Source organism: Aulonocara sp. 'chitande type north' Nkhata Bay, linkage group LG4 (assembly GCF_057382095.1).
Source record: "Aulonocara sp. 'chitande type north' Nkhata Bay isolate Kocher_YH1m ecotype deep benthic linkage group LG4, A_spYH_male_GT1.1, whole genome shotgun sequence".
Lineage (NCBI taxonomy): Eukaryota > Metazoa > Chordata > Actinopteri > Cichliformes > Cichlidae > Aulonocara > Aulonocara sp. 'chitande type north' Nkhata Bay.
Genome location: NC_141347.1, coordinates 20,387,997 through 20,401,508, shown reverse-complemented (window position 1 = coordinate 20,401,508; position 13,512 = coordinate 20,387,997). Strand labels below are relative to the sequence as shown.

Genomic DNA, 13,512 nt, shown 5'->3' with positions numbered 1-13,512 from the left:
ATACAACGTTTATTTAAAACAAAATGCTTATTTTTTGTTGGCGGTAGTATTTAATTATAGTATTATATATTGTTATTGTATTTGTATAATAATGTATTTTTTTTTATTTATGTTTAACCAAATATGGATAGTAAAACTAGTTGCCTTTCAGTCTACGACAAATCTCGCGTAGTCAGTCAAATGTGTGACGGAAGCCGCCAAGGGTCAATTTCAATCGGCGTGCTCATTTGAACAAGAGGAACCGCTACGAAGAAGAAGAGAAGAGCGGCCCAGTACTGATTATTCAACTTTCAAGTTAATATTGTACGTACACTCCTAATAGGGTTGCACTTTAACAACGAATTCTTAATACCTCGATCACTCCTACTCATCGGGTAAGGCGTTTTACAAAATCAAAGCAAGTTTCAGTTAAATAGCATTAGCCTTGCTAGCAGTATTAGCATTAGCAGAGTGAGTCGAACTCCGATGCCTGACGATTTAGCGGCTAGCGCCTACTTACAAAGCGTGTTCACCTACTTATTACCCAATACTGATTGACATCCTTATGTTTAACCGCTATGTTTAAAACGACCGCATGGCTGTTATTGTTCTGCAAAATAATTGCTCAGCTCGGCCCTTTCTTTGGATAGCTAACGGCAGAATTTTCTTGTTTTCATGCCGACCACATTGTGAGCCTCCAGCCGGGAACTGCCCTGTCGACCAGGCCCTAGCAAGAAGGGCAGGTTGGGTATTAGTGGGGTCAGCTGTCCATAGCGCAAACAATCTACAAGCTAATCGATAATGGATTTTATAATTGGAGAAAACTAGCCAGTAAAGCTAAATGTTGTAAAGGTAAACCACATGATTATGAGCCTGGAGCCGGACATGGCGATCGTTGCTTCGTTGCTAACTCATTTCCTGAGAACTTTTTTTCCCCTCTTCACTCTGACCAGCCACAGCTGAGTGAGTGTGACCTTCTACCTCACAAAACGGGCTAACCGCGCGGCTCGGGCCCACGTGTTACGGCATTGCGTTGAAATTCGAGCGAAAAAAAAAATATCGAAGCGCAACGCGGTTCCGCAACTCAGACCGGAGGACCGGGTGGGGTGGGGGTGGGGATGGGGGTAGGATTAACTTGGAGCAGTTAAGCCGGGTCACAGAGATTTTAGCTGGTCTTGTTGTCTGATGTCCTCGTTTTTGTGCCGCATGCTGCAATTAGGGTTTTGGGTGTTTGACGGGGGGGTGACCAGTCCCGGTGCCGCCGGGTCGTTTCACCCTTTAACCCACTATGAAGGCGGCCAGAGAGCTCCCAACCGACACCTGCGCAGTTTTGTTTTAGAACTGATCTTTTCTCCTTCAGCTGTTTCGTGCATGCATGCATTAAGTAACTACAGTAAACCCTCAGTGGGTTCCAATAACTTTGCATGTCATTAAGCAGAGGTATCTTGTTTTAAGTAGTGATTGATTGGATAAAAGCCCAGCAGAAGACCATCTGATGAAATGTACAACGTGATTGGCATCCTGTGGTAGTTTCAGGTCCATTGCATTACTCCTGTGTGAAGATTTGTTCTTCTATGTACAGGCATCCTTCTTTTTTGCCTATATCAACTATATACGTGCATGTCGACTGGAAATGATGCATTAAAAAACATCTGACCTGTTGCTGATGGTGTTTGTATTCATACTGTCTGATCCAGAGACCTCACCTGCTTACGTGTTTCTTAATATTTTCCTTTGAATTTAAAGAGAAATGTGGATTAATTTGTGTGTGTGTGTGTGTGTGTGTCAGGATGGAGTGGCAGCCAGATGAGCAGGGACTTCAGCAGGTCCTACAGCTGCTCAAAGACTCCCAGTCACCTAACACAGTCACACAGAGAGCTGTCCAACAAGTATCCTACTTCAGTCTGTTCTGAGTGTGCATAATAAAACTGGTTAATGGTATTTAATTAAATTTTGATCCTTTATTGCTTTTAATGTAGTATAGCAATGAAAGTGTTTGAGGATTTTGTAGGAGCTGCGAGAGCAAAGGCGAGGTAGCAACTGTGACATGACACCTCAGTCATCTTTAAGGACTAAGTGCATCTATACTGTCTACTTTTCTTCACTTACAGTATATTTTTGACCAAAAATACATGATGGAAGAAATGTCACATCACATCTGTGCGATTAACATAAATGAGTAATCTATAATAAGCCCTTTCAGTCTGAGCCAAGTAAAGCTCAGACTGAAAGGGTGATTTGAAAGTGAAATGATCCTTAACTGCCACTTCAGAAACTCGAACAACTCAACCAGTTCCCTGACTTTAACAACTATCTCATCTTTGTCCTTACACGACTCAAAACTGAAGGTGAGTAGTCTGGCATGTGCGTCTTATGTCCCTCAGATCATTGATCCATTATGGTGAGAATTTAGTGCTTCCTGTTGCACGTAATAGCTGGATGCACCGAATGTTACTTATTGTGTTGGAGCCTCATTCCCAGCAGAGGCCTTGCATACATGTTTATACAGTGTGAGGGGGGCAAAAAAATGAATTGTGCCACTTGTACTCTTCTCACAGACTGACAGCAGTGACGCATCAATTGCTTAATCAACGTAGCACTTAAACATATACCAATAAATGTAACAGGACAAGTATATAGAACCGTGAACCGTGCTGTCACCATTGCTTTGGATACATGTCTTAGTTTAGGGATATAGATTTGTTATATTTGGTAAAAATTTAGGAATTTGTTCATGCCTCTACCAGAGCAGCCCTGAACTCTTCAAAGTTCAAATGAATCCTTATCGATTTTACATCGGGCTTTGCAGCAGCTCTGCATTCATCCCTTTCCCTTTAGAGTAAGTCTGCTCTCTTTGAGCGGACTTTCTTCTGATTGGCTGTCCCTCACAATCAGAAGGTCTGAATAATAATAATAATAATAGGTGAGTGGTGCTTCTGTGTTCAGAGTGTGTATAAATAATATTGTTCCTGGCATGAGTGAGTGCCAAGAGTAGGAAAAACCTCTGAGATCTGAGTGCTTGGAGCAGCCTGAAGCCTGTCTTTTGGCCCACAGGGAATACCTTTAGATTGGCTGATCTAATGATTTGAAACTTGGAGCTAGTTTGAATATGAATATCCACCTTTGCAAGAGTTTATATATGAAATAGACTGAGAAAAACTGTTGCGTCCACTTTGACTAAGAGTGATTGCTCTGAATTCCACAATGAAGGGCACACAGATTTTAAAGTAAGATGAAGAGTTGGATTACACGTCCTCAGGATTGAGTAGTGGAAAACGTTGTGCACTTTGATGTAGTGATCAGACTCCAAATACACGCTGATGGCTTGGCATCTTGGTCTCTAACTGCCCTCTCTTCTTCTCAGATGAGCCGACTCGCTCTCTGAGTGGTCTGATACTGAAGAACAATGTCAAAGCCCACTACCAGAACTTCCCATCAGCCGTTGCTGACTTCATCAAGCAGGAATGCCTCAACAACATCGGCGATCCCTCGCCGCTCATCCGTGCCACCATTGGTGAGTGTATTGGTTGTGTTGGTTTTATAACTTTATATACCATCTATTTACACACAGAGTAACCAGTTTAATTCCTGTGTGTCCTTATGTTACTCTCTGGAAATGATGCATAAAATCCATCTGAGTGTCTGTGAAGGTGTTTGTATTCATACTGTCTGATCCAGAGCTTCTGCATAGGCCAAAGGTTGCGGTCTTTGTCAGTGGTGAACAACTGACCTGAACTGCGTTTTCTCCTGTAGGCATCCTGATCACAACTATTGCCTCCAAAGGAGAGCTGCAAACATGGCCCGAGCTGCTGCCTCAGCTCTGCAACTTGCTCAACTCAGAGGACTACAACACGTGCGAGGTCTGCACTTCCTGTTTGGCATTTGACTCATTTAGATAGTTGCTCTGGTTTAAGTATCTGACAATTGAATGAGGCGCGTATTCTTGAAGTAGACATAAGTTTGAATTCATCCCACACAGACAGCCACAACAAGGCTAACTGGAAAGTCATAGTTTGCAAATGATTCCTGAGAAGAACCAGATATAGCTCTGCATGGACTTTGAAATGGAGCAGTAGATGTTGTAATAGTAGTAGTAATAATAATAAAACAGATGAAAATCAGGCAGGATTAGTTGTAATATCTGTGTTGGAGCAGCTAATATCTCCAGTCGTTCCTTTTATGATGACGATTTCATAGTCGCACATGTGCTTGACATGAAAAAGATGTTCTCAGCTGATAGGCAGAGTCTTTGCAGTGCATTCAGAACTTTGCTCCGGTCTTGTTGTCTGATGTGGTCTTCGTTCTCTCCTCTGTGTCCCTGTACGTTTGCGTTTGATTTGACAGCTTCTCTGTGTATGTCCGTGTCTCAGGGCTCATTTGGCGCACTGCAGAAGATCTGCGAGGATTCATCGGAGCTGCTGGACAGCGACGCTCTGAACAGACCCCTCAACATAATGATACCCAAATTTCTTCAGTTCTTCAAGCATTGCAGCCCCAAGATTAGGTACAAGAAAGAGAGAATCTGGGTGTGATTTATGCTAACATTTGCCTGACTGTATATGGTTAGTTAAGAGTCGTGTTGATTGGTTTCAGTGGCAAGTTTTCTTCCTCATTACAATATTTATACTACGGTAGGAACCATTGTGAGCATGTAAGCGAGTTTTAATGTGCTTATCTGATCAGATCTTTTCATAACTCCTTTATTTATTAGCAGATTTATTGTTTTACGTTATGTAGACCTATAGCCTTCCGGTGTTTTCTGTTTAAATGAAAGGCACATGTAAGTTATACAAGGTTCTTATCTGAGGCATTTTCATTTGAACCAGTTTCTTCATCACTACAATGTCTGATCATTGCTGTTGTTGCTCTGCAGATCCCATGCCATAGCCTGCGTAAACCAGTTCATCATCGGCCGAGCCCAAGCCCTGATGGACAACATTGACACTTTCATAGAGGTGAGCTTGTGTGTGCTTCGGTATCAGGCTGCTGTGTTAGTTTTGTGCCTACTTCACACTCCTTTCTTTTTGCTCCTCTTCTCCTTTGTTAGAGCCTGTTTGCGCTGGCAGCAGATGAGGACTCTGAGGTCAGGAAGAATGTATGCCGAGCCCTGGTAATGCTACTGGAGGTCCGCATCGACCGCCTCATCCCCCACATGCACAGCATCATCCAGGTGAGTGTTAGGACAACCAGATAACCAGCTGTGGAGCACACAGTGGAAGTAAAAGGACACGTACGCCACATTTTCGTGTAAATACGTGGAACTTGGAGCCCATCTGGATGTGATGAGAAACCCAGCTCATTGAAGCACGATGATACCTCAAGTTCCTAATGTTTCTGATCCAGATTTCTCTCAAGTTTCTTCTTAGGCTGGTTTTTGTTTTTTTCCTCCCTTCCCACTCACCTGATCACACATTCCCATTCTCAAACATCTGCTTTTCAGTACATGCTGCAGCGAACCCAGGACCCTGACGAGAACGTGGCTCTGGAGGCCTGCGAGTTTTGGCTGACTCTAGCAGAGCAACCCATCTGTAAAGAGGTGCTCTCCGGACACCTAGTGCAGTGAGTAGCTTGTTAAATATTGTTAGTATGTGCCTATTATTAGTGTGAATTTCCATCTGTGTTTTTTTTAATCAAGGATATCCTCTTTTGTCTCACTTGTTTAATATAGACTGATCCCTATCTTAGTAAATGGGATGAAGTATTCTGAGATAGACATCATACTACTGAAGGTGAGTGCCATCGTAGGTATTTGAATGCTTGGGATACCCAGCTGTACTTCTTTGCCATCAATCTGCTTTTTGACCATTCCCCCAGGGTGACGTGGAGGAGGACGAGGCGGTACCAGACAGCGAGCAGGACATCAAACCCCGTTTCCACAAGTCGCGCACGGTCACTTTGCAGCATGAAGGAGGCGAGGGGGAGGAGGGGGAGGACATCGAGGAAGACGACGACGACGATGACGACACGCTGTCTGACTGGAATCTGCGTAAGTGGTGGAGAAACACATTATTTGCCAGAATGTGAGTGTAGTGACTTGACTGGTTGTACTTTGGTTTCCATTTATGTTGTATATCAGGTATTAATATGCCAACTGGCCCCTTCCCAAATGTAGCACAGATCTATTACCTTTTAAGCTGTGAGTGGACATGTGGATGTCATTCAGGAAGTACATGCAGTGAGTTTTTAGAAAACTTAAACCTGCTGTAGTTTCAGGTGATATAAGAGAAATGGCAGGTTAGGTGTCGGGTTGTAACCAAACTTTTCTTTGTCACGTAGGGAAATGTTCTGCAGCAGCACTGGACGTGCTGGCCAACGTGTTCCGTGACGAGTTGCTACCCCACCTCCTGCCACTCCTGAAAGGCCTGCTCTTTCACCTTGACTGGGTGATCAAGGAGTCTGGTATCCTGGTGTTGGGGGCCATAGCTGAGGGTAAGATGAAAGGACACACATTTTTCATGCAATCTACAGATTTTCTGGTTAGTGGTCAGAGCTGCAAAAACCCGAGCTACACCTTCCTGAAATGTTCCCAGTTTATGCATAGACAGTTATCTGTCCCTAGTTGAGATCTAGTAATGAGGTTTAACCTTATTATATGCAGTGTGCAAAAAGCCTGTCTGCATGTTCATGCAGACATTCACTTGGTGTTCTGAAGGACACATTATAGATTTCTAATGTCATGCCTCATTAGCACAGGGTTGGTATCACCAGGACACCTGATTTGATTAAGAAATCACCCCCACAGTGCCGTCTATGCTTTATTCAAAGTTACTGGCATTATCTGCGGATGTGGTGAATCCTGATTGGAAAAGTAATTTGTGTCAAACTGTTCTTTCTGAAATTGCTAAAGCAGTCTTCATATTTCTCAATTGGGAAAGAGGCAGAAACATAGAGAGGGGACTTCTCAAATCTTTTGGATGCAGAACTGGGATTTGGTACTTTCCCATTTCAACTGATACCTAGAATTCCCTCAACGGTGCCTAATTAGGTCGCCAACCTTATGCAGAACCACATCTGTCAAAAGTAATCTGTATAAAGTGATGTCTGTGTTGGAATGTCTGAGTTATAATAACCAATCACGTTTTGTCGGGCTTAGCATGCAGGTAAATGGTCTGTTTCATGAGCAAAAGAGGGAATGCAAATGCAATCTTACAAACTGTTCAGCCTAATTTTTTTTAAATTTGCATGAATAAAGAGTGATTTGCAGATGGATTAATGACTGCCCAGATTGGCAAGAGAGTCAGAATGAACCTGTCACAGAAAGAAGTGTTGTTTAGTTTCACAGAGTTTGTAGGAATGAGCTCCTGAAGCGTTCTTTATTGCAGCAAGGTTGAATAAGTATGAGTTAGGCTCTGCTCCTCAGTAGTGTGGAGTGCAGTGGGCGCGATGGATTAAGCTTGCGATTGAGGTTTCTGTTTACAACAAGTGACGTAGTAGATTTGTACTAAAACAGAACTGAGTTGCTTCTGTTCCATGTATGCAGTGAGATCTGAAGTCTGAGTGTTGGTTAAGAGGCATAAAGCAGAGAAACCTACATTTGTATCGTCTCCTCTGAAGCAAATCAGCTGTGCAGTCTTCTCGTGATATAACGCCCTAAATTGATGCACATCGCAAGTACACATTGGTGTGAGACAGAATTTCACAGGGATGCATTATGCCACATACTGCCGGCGAATGATTATTAGGATCAGTAGATTTGCTCTGCTGACTGCAGAAGGTCTGGTGTCGTTCTCACTCGTGCTTTCACTCTGTGCTTAGGCTGCATGCAGGGCATGGTGCCCTACCTGCCGGAGCTCATCCCTCACCTCATCCAGTGTCTGTGTGACAAAAAGGCCCTGGTCCGCTCCATTGCCTGCTGGACCTTGAGTCGCTATGCACACTGGGTGGTTTCCCAGCCCCCCGACTCGTATCTCAAACCGCTCATGACGGAGCTCCTGAAACGCATCCTGGACAGCAACAAGAAGGTGCAGGAAGCCGCCTGCAGGTGAGCCACGCTGCAATCTTTGTTCCCTTCTAACGTGGACGTGATGAAAATCCCAGCTCATTGACTTACAATGATACACTTTGTTCCCATATTGTACTCTGATCCACATCCTGCTTGTGGTATTCCTGGACCACAAGACTGTGTGTGTAGATTCAGCATTGACCTTCATCATCTTGTTTTTTCTCAGTGCATTTGCAACCTTGGAGGAAGAGGCATGCACAGAGCTGGTGCCATATCTGAGTTACATTCTGGACACTCTGGTCTTTGCTTTCGGGAAGTACCAGCACAAGAATCTGCTCATCCTGTATGATGCCATAGGAACTCTGGCAGATTCAGTGGGTCACCATCTCAATCAGCCTGTGAGTTTGAGATTTGGATCTTGTATATTTGTCTTGAATTTACTCAAGTCAATCGGGTTGCTTAGCTTTGGGAGGAGACTAATAACAGGGAATCATTGATTTGTTGCAGAAAGCCTGAGCTGTTACCACTGTGTTGCTTTTTCAGGAGTACATTCAGAAGCTGATGCCCCCTCTTATTGCAAAGTGGAACGAGCTGAAGGACGAAGACAAGGATCTCTTCCCTCTGCTGGAGGTGAGTAAATTTAGCGCTGCTTAGAAACAGGGTTTTTCCTGTTTTCTGTTTGACATGTCCAAGTATGTCGAAGAAAAAATGCTTTACGTCATTTAGAGGAAGGAGAAGAAAACCCAAACAAAACTGTGCTGTCCGGATGTCTTTCAGTGTCTGTCGTCAGTAGCCACCGCCCTGCAAAGTGGGTTTCTGCCCTACTGCGAGCCCGTCTATCAGCGCTGTGTCACATTAGTCCAGAAGACACTTGCTCAGGCTATGGTGAGAGAGCAAGCATGAATAGAATAAATGTGGTGGAGTCTGTTTAAATCTTGAACTGGTGCTTAAAAATTCACATTTTTTCTTTCTGTCTACATAGATGTACAACCAGCATCCAGACCAGTATGAAGCTCCTGACAAGGATTTCATGATTGTGGCCTTGGATCTGCTGAGCGGCCTGGCTGAAGGTCTGGGAGGACACGTGGAACAGCTTGTGGCTCGCTCTAACATCATGACCCTGCTTTTCCAGTGCATGCAGGTGTGATGGAAGTTCTCTTTATTTTTCTACATGCAAAAACTAGTTTTTCTGTTTTTTTGTTTTTTTTTGGGGGGTTTTTTTCTCCCTCTGAGTTTTCTGTGATCCCTGTGTAACACCAAGTTATGTGGTTCTGCTGCAGGATACCATGCCCGAGGTGAGGCAGAGCTCCTTTGCTCTCCTGGGCGATCTAACAAAGGCATGCTTCCTCCACGTGAAGCCCTGTATTGGTGAGCGTGCGTTATCAGAGCAACTTTGTCACATTTTGACTGATTTACTAGCTGCCCTCTCATTTTATTACCAGGGAACACCCAGATTTAGTGATTGTTGTAGCCACTCATGAGCTCATGTCTTTAATGATGAGCTGTAAAAAATAGGAGGCTGAAATGAATATCCAGCTGTGTGTTTGTGAATCATTGTTGTAACTGGTGTCCATTTCTCTTCTCCAGCTGAGTTCATGCCCATCCTTGGGCTCAACCTAAACCCAGAGTTTATCTCCGTGTGTAACAACGCCACCTGGGCCATAGGGGAGATCTCCATGCAAATGGGTAAGTAACAGATCTTATTGTGGATGGTTTTCCTGTCGTCCCCCCCACCCCCCAGTATCTGGATATGATGAAACACCCAGCTCATTGACACAAAGTGATACATTTTGTTCCCATAATGTTTTCTGATCCAGATCATTCACAATACATGTTGCATGCAGGCCTGTGCAGTCTGAGCTCGTACGTTCAGGAATTGTAAACTCTGCCTCAGTGTGGGCGACATATTTTGGCTGAGACAAACTTGAATCAAAGACGTGTTCAGAACCTGATTCTCAAAATGGATTTTTACTATTCACAAATCTTATTTAATAGTTTAGTAAGAAACTAGTTTTTCTATTGAATTTAAGTAAGAGACAACACCAAGGCTTGTTTAGGTTTTAAGGGCTTGGTAACTGCAAATGGTTTTATTGCTGATAAGTGTTCAGACACTCCCTTTTCTTTCTTTTTTTTTTTTTTTAAAGGACCTGAAAGCTCTTCTCAGTAACTTATGACCAATGAAGCCCTGAAGAAAGTTAAATCAGTGTTGGGTATTTTTGATATTTCAGCTTTAGGTTTTTCACGTGTTCCTTTTTATTCGATTGAAGCAGGTCCGATTCTGTCTTGTGCCTGATTGGCAATGAATTCCTGGCTTTAACACACTTAGAGACGTTACCATGTTGTATCCACACTGCAGGATGCTCACTGCCTCCTTCTCTTCTTTGTGGCTCTCCAGGTGCAGAAATGCAGCCGTATGTGGGTATGGTGCTGCCACACCTGGTGGAGATCATCAATAGACCCAACACTCCCAAGACTCTGTTGGAAAACACAGGTAAACAATCAGCTACAGAATGATGATAAGTGTGTCTCTTAAATTTGATTCTGATATTGAAGACTTCTTTTATGTCTCTCTATGCAGCCATTACGATCGGCAGGCTGGGTTTCGTGTGTCCTCAGGAAGTGGCGCCACAGCTGCAGCATTTCATTAGGCCATGGTGAGTCCCAGTATGGATATTACCATATATGATTGATTTTTTTTTTTCACGTTCTACTTTCACAACATGAGTAAAAACTCTTTAACTTGTTAGTTTAAAAAGTTGAAAAACTAAAAATAGTTGAAAATAGTTGAAAAATTGCTCAAAGTGGAGCTGCTGTAAAACAAACAAAAAACCCCCAAGTTGAACTCATTCTTCTGTCGCCACATTGCTCCTGTTCACAGGTGCACGTCGTTGAGGAATATAAGAGATAATGAGGAGAAGGACTCGGCTTTCCGGGGAATCTGTGTGATGATCGGCGTGAACCCTGCAGGAGTGGTGCAGGTAAGGTGATATTGCTTTAAAGGGGTTAGAGAAGTAGGGGAGGTCTACTTTGGCAAGTGCTGAGTTAACAAGTCTTCTGTGTTCAGGACTTTATTTTCTTCTGTGATGCTGTGGCCTCATGGGTGAACCCGAAGGACGACCTGAGGGACATGTTTTATAAGGTAAATACTTCATCAAAAATCATATTTCTGTGACAGTCTGCAGGATGGACCAGCGTTTGTGATTAAAACGTTCCCTCTTGTGTAGTTTTGGGTCACCGACCTATGATGATCATTAATCAGACATCGGAAATCTGACGGCATGGTGCAGATGGCTTTGAAGTCTGAGAAGTGTGGTACATCACTAAGTCAAGCTGATCAGTCAATAATGAGTACTATAATATAATAATAATCAATACTAATCAATTCTGGGTAGCCTTAGAAATCCCTCTTGCTAAAGCTTAAAACATTAGGCCTCTACTTTGAGCAATCCAGATCGTGGAGGGGTCTTTAAATTAGTTTTAGGTGCTCGGCCCAAGATGCAGCTGCAGTTGCAAGGTCATAGCTAGATGTACAAAAACTGTATATTGAAAATGGATGATGCCACTTTAAGGTTACACATTAATTTGTGGGTTGCCATTATGAAACGTTGCCTTTAATTTTGATTGTCGTCGTGTGGTTGTTATGCTGTCATGACTTTATTTGGACGGTAAGGAGGAGCTAAAGAGCTAGTGCTAACTAGCTGGTTTATTTGTGATATAAATGTCAAAGCTATTTTGGCTTAAAAAACTGAACAGCTATCTCTTTAGTGTCTTTACAGTCAGAACAAGTGTGTTGTGTATTGAATAACACATGAAGCCAGCAACTGAGACCATAAACTGATGTTGCAGTGAACAGACACCCCTCCATATATTATGGTGACTTTTAACATTTTCCAGTCTGTTTGAATATGTCAGCAACACGTAATGATTTATCAAGTTATCTCGCTTCAGTTGCTGCAAACTGAGATTGTCAAGCACAGCAACCCAGTGAGAAAATCTACCATTAATGTTGCCATAAGACAGTCTGCTATCAGCCTGCGAAAGACTTCGCCCACAAAGTCTGACCTTCAGATTTGAACGCCTGCTGCAGAATTTATCAAGTCTCATTTGTTTTTCCAAGATCCTGCATGGCTTCAAGGACCAGGTCGGAGAGGAGAACTGGCAGCAGTTCTCTGAGCAGTTCCCTCCTCTGTTGAAGGAGCGCCTGTCAGCCTGCTACGGCGTCTAACCCGGCCACCCCTTTGGTCCACGCAGGACACTGACCTGTTAGGTATGTTCACCAAATGATGTCACCCAAATGAAATACCCCTCAGCCCTCCTCTGGAAGTGATGAAACACCCAGCTCATTGATAAACAATGATACATTTTGTTCCCAAATCATTTTTTCTGATCCAGAATCGCACTTGAACCGCTTCATTATCAGCTCTGCATGCATCTGTTCACACGATGTGGTTTAAAAGTGTCTCCTCTGTTCTTGTGTTTGCTTGTCCCCCAGGTTAATGAAGGGGAGGGTAACAGGGGAACTCATTGCACTGCCCAGAACGTGGGGAGAAACTAGAGCTGGAGGGACGTGACTGGCCTTGACCCTCCACTCTGCGGATAGCCTCCATTTCCCCTCCCCCGTTGCCCTGTTTGTCTCTCTGAGGGAGGGTGGGAGGAGGGTGGTGGGTGTGGGGAGGGTAAACTGGGGATATACACATACCTCTCGGATAAAACGCCTCACTAAATCCAAAATGCTCAAAAGTGACTTTTCGCCAACAGCACCGCAGGGATTCTAGGTAGGTGAGGGCAAAACGGAGGCCAAGTTCGACCTCCCCCCCTCCTCGATATTTTTTTTCCTCTTTTTTTTTTTTTTTTTTTTTTTTTAATTAGTCTGACATAGATGACGGCTGGGAGGGGAGGGGGGGTGGCAGATAGGTACACTTTTAAAAACAAAACAAAAAGGAATTATCTGAAACAGCATAGGGTGCCACAGTCCCAAATACCCCACACAGGTGTTTAAACAGGCTCGTGCCAGAGGCTAAATAATAAAAACAGGCGCTTTTACTATGTAACAATGTGCACACAGTTTCTTTTGCACCTTTCACTGCAAAAATCATCAAAGCATTTTGTGTGCATACACATGGGTCTTTTTCTTCTTTTCCTCTCTCCCTCCGTTTCACGTTTACTTCCTCTTCCCTTGGTTGCTGAAAATCTTCAGGCTTGTAGCTATTTTCCTTCCCTTGTCGGAGGCAAAGAGATGCAGTACATCTGTCCTCTTAAGGTTTTACCACCGCAGTACCAAAATATTGCATGGCATACGATCACCTCTTAAGTGATGCACGTTAGAGTAAATGGGTTTTGTTTTTGTATCGTTTTGTTTTTTTCCTTCTCCATTTATCGCGCTAGTCGTCGTCCGAACGGGGAGGCTTGCCATGACGTAAAGCCGTCACGTGCGTGGTTCTTTTGTCCTCCCTTTTCATGCATATTGTCTAATCAGTGTCCATGTAGTTAAAACGGAGGCAGCGCGCACATGTGCGAAGAGCAGATTATAGGCAGGTTTAATCAACCCGTGCGCATTTTTGTTTGGGGAAAAAACCAACACTGCAACAGGA

General features: G+C 43.6%; 1 protein-coding gene and 1 non-coding gene across 4 annotated transcripts in view; both read left to right on the top strand.

The window, feature by feature from the left end:
- The first annotated feature begins 180 nt into the window (after positions 1 to 180).
- LOC147332443 (transportin-2-like) overlaps positions 181 to 13,512 on the top strand; it is a 15,566-nt gene continuing 2,234 nt past the window's right edge. Inside the window, exons 1-25 of one of the 3 annotated variants that reach the window (XM_086288983.1) lie at positions 181 to 303; positions 1,769 to 1,868; positions 2,252 to 2,327; positions 3,344 to 3,493; positions 3,733 to 3,839; positions 4,350 to 4,483; positions 4,853 to 4,934; positions 5,027 to 5,149; positions 5,420 to 5,538; positions 5,648 to 5,708; positions 5,794 to 5,965; positions 6,256 to 6,408; positions 7,735 to 7,960; positions 8,148 to 8,319; positions 8,465 to 8,551; positions 8,699 to 8,806; positions 8,904 to 9,062; positions 9,202 to 9,289; positions 9,509 to 9,607; positions 10,317 to 10,412; positions 10,500 to 10,575; positions 10,800 to 10,899; positions 10,986 to 11,060; positions 12,039 to 12,188; positions 12,414 to 13,512. The exon at positions 12,414 to 13,512 is cut by the window's right edge and continues 2,234 nt beyond it. In XM_086288983.1, coding sequence (XP_086145109.1) covers positions 1,770 to 1,868; positions 2,252 to 2,327; positions 3,344 to 3,493; positions 3,733 to 3,839; positions 4,350 to 4,483; positions 4,853 to 4,934; positions 5,027 to 5,149; positions 5,420 to 5,538; positions 5,648 to 5,708; positions 5,794 to 5,965; positions 6,256 to 6,408; positions 7,735 to 7,960; positions 8,148 to 8,319; positions 8,465 to 8,551; positions 8,699 to 8,806; positions 8,904 to 9,062; positions 9,202 to 9,289; positions 9,509 to 9,607; positions 10,317 to 10,412; positions 10,500 to 10,575; positions 10,800 to 10,899; positions 10,986 to 11,060; positions 12,039 to 12,146 — 2,670 coding nt within the window. In that variant the 5' untranslated portion in view covers positions 181 to 303; position 1,769 and the 3' untranslated portion in view covers positions 12,147 to 12,188; positions 12,414 to 13,512. Of the gene's footprint in view, positions 375 to 1,768; positions 1,869 to 2,251; positions 2,328 to 3,343; positions 3,494 to 3,732; positions 3,840 to 4,323; positions 4,484 to 4,852; positions 4,935 to 5,026; positions 5,150 to 5,419; positions 5,539 to 5,647; positions 5,709 to 5,793; positions 5,966 to 6,255; positions 6,409 to 7,734; positions 7,961 to 8,147; positions 8,320 to 8,464; positions 8,552 to 8,698; positions 8,807 to 8,903; positions 9,063 to 9,201; positions 9,290 to 9,508; positions 9,608 to 10,316; positions 10,413 to 10,499; positions 10,576 to 10,799; positions 10,900 to 10,985; positions 11,061 to 12,038; positions 12,189 to 12,413 lie in introns of those variants that run through there. The other 2 variants (XM_086288981.1, XM_086288982.1) reach the window with 2 other exon arrangements.
- Positions 1,607 to 1,676, top strand: LOC147332444 (small nucleolar RNA SNORD41). The gene has a single exon (XR_015128966.1). It is a non-coding gene; the product is annotated as a small nucleolar RNA SNORD41 (small nucleolar RNA).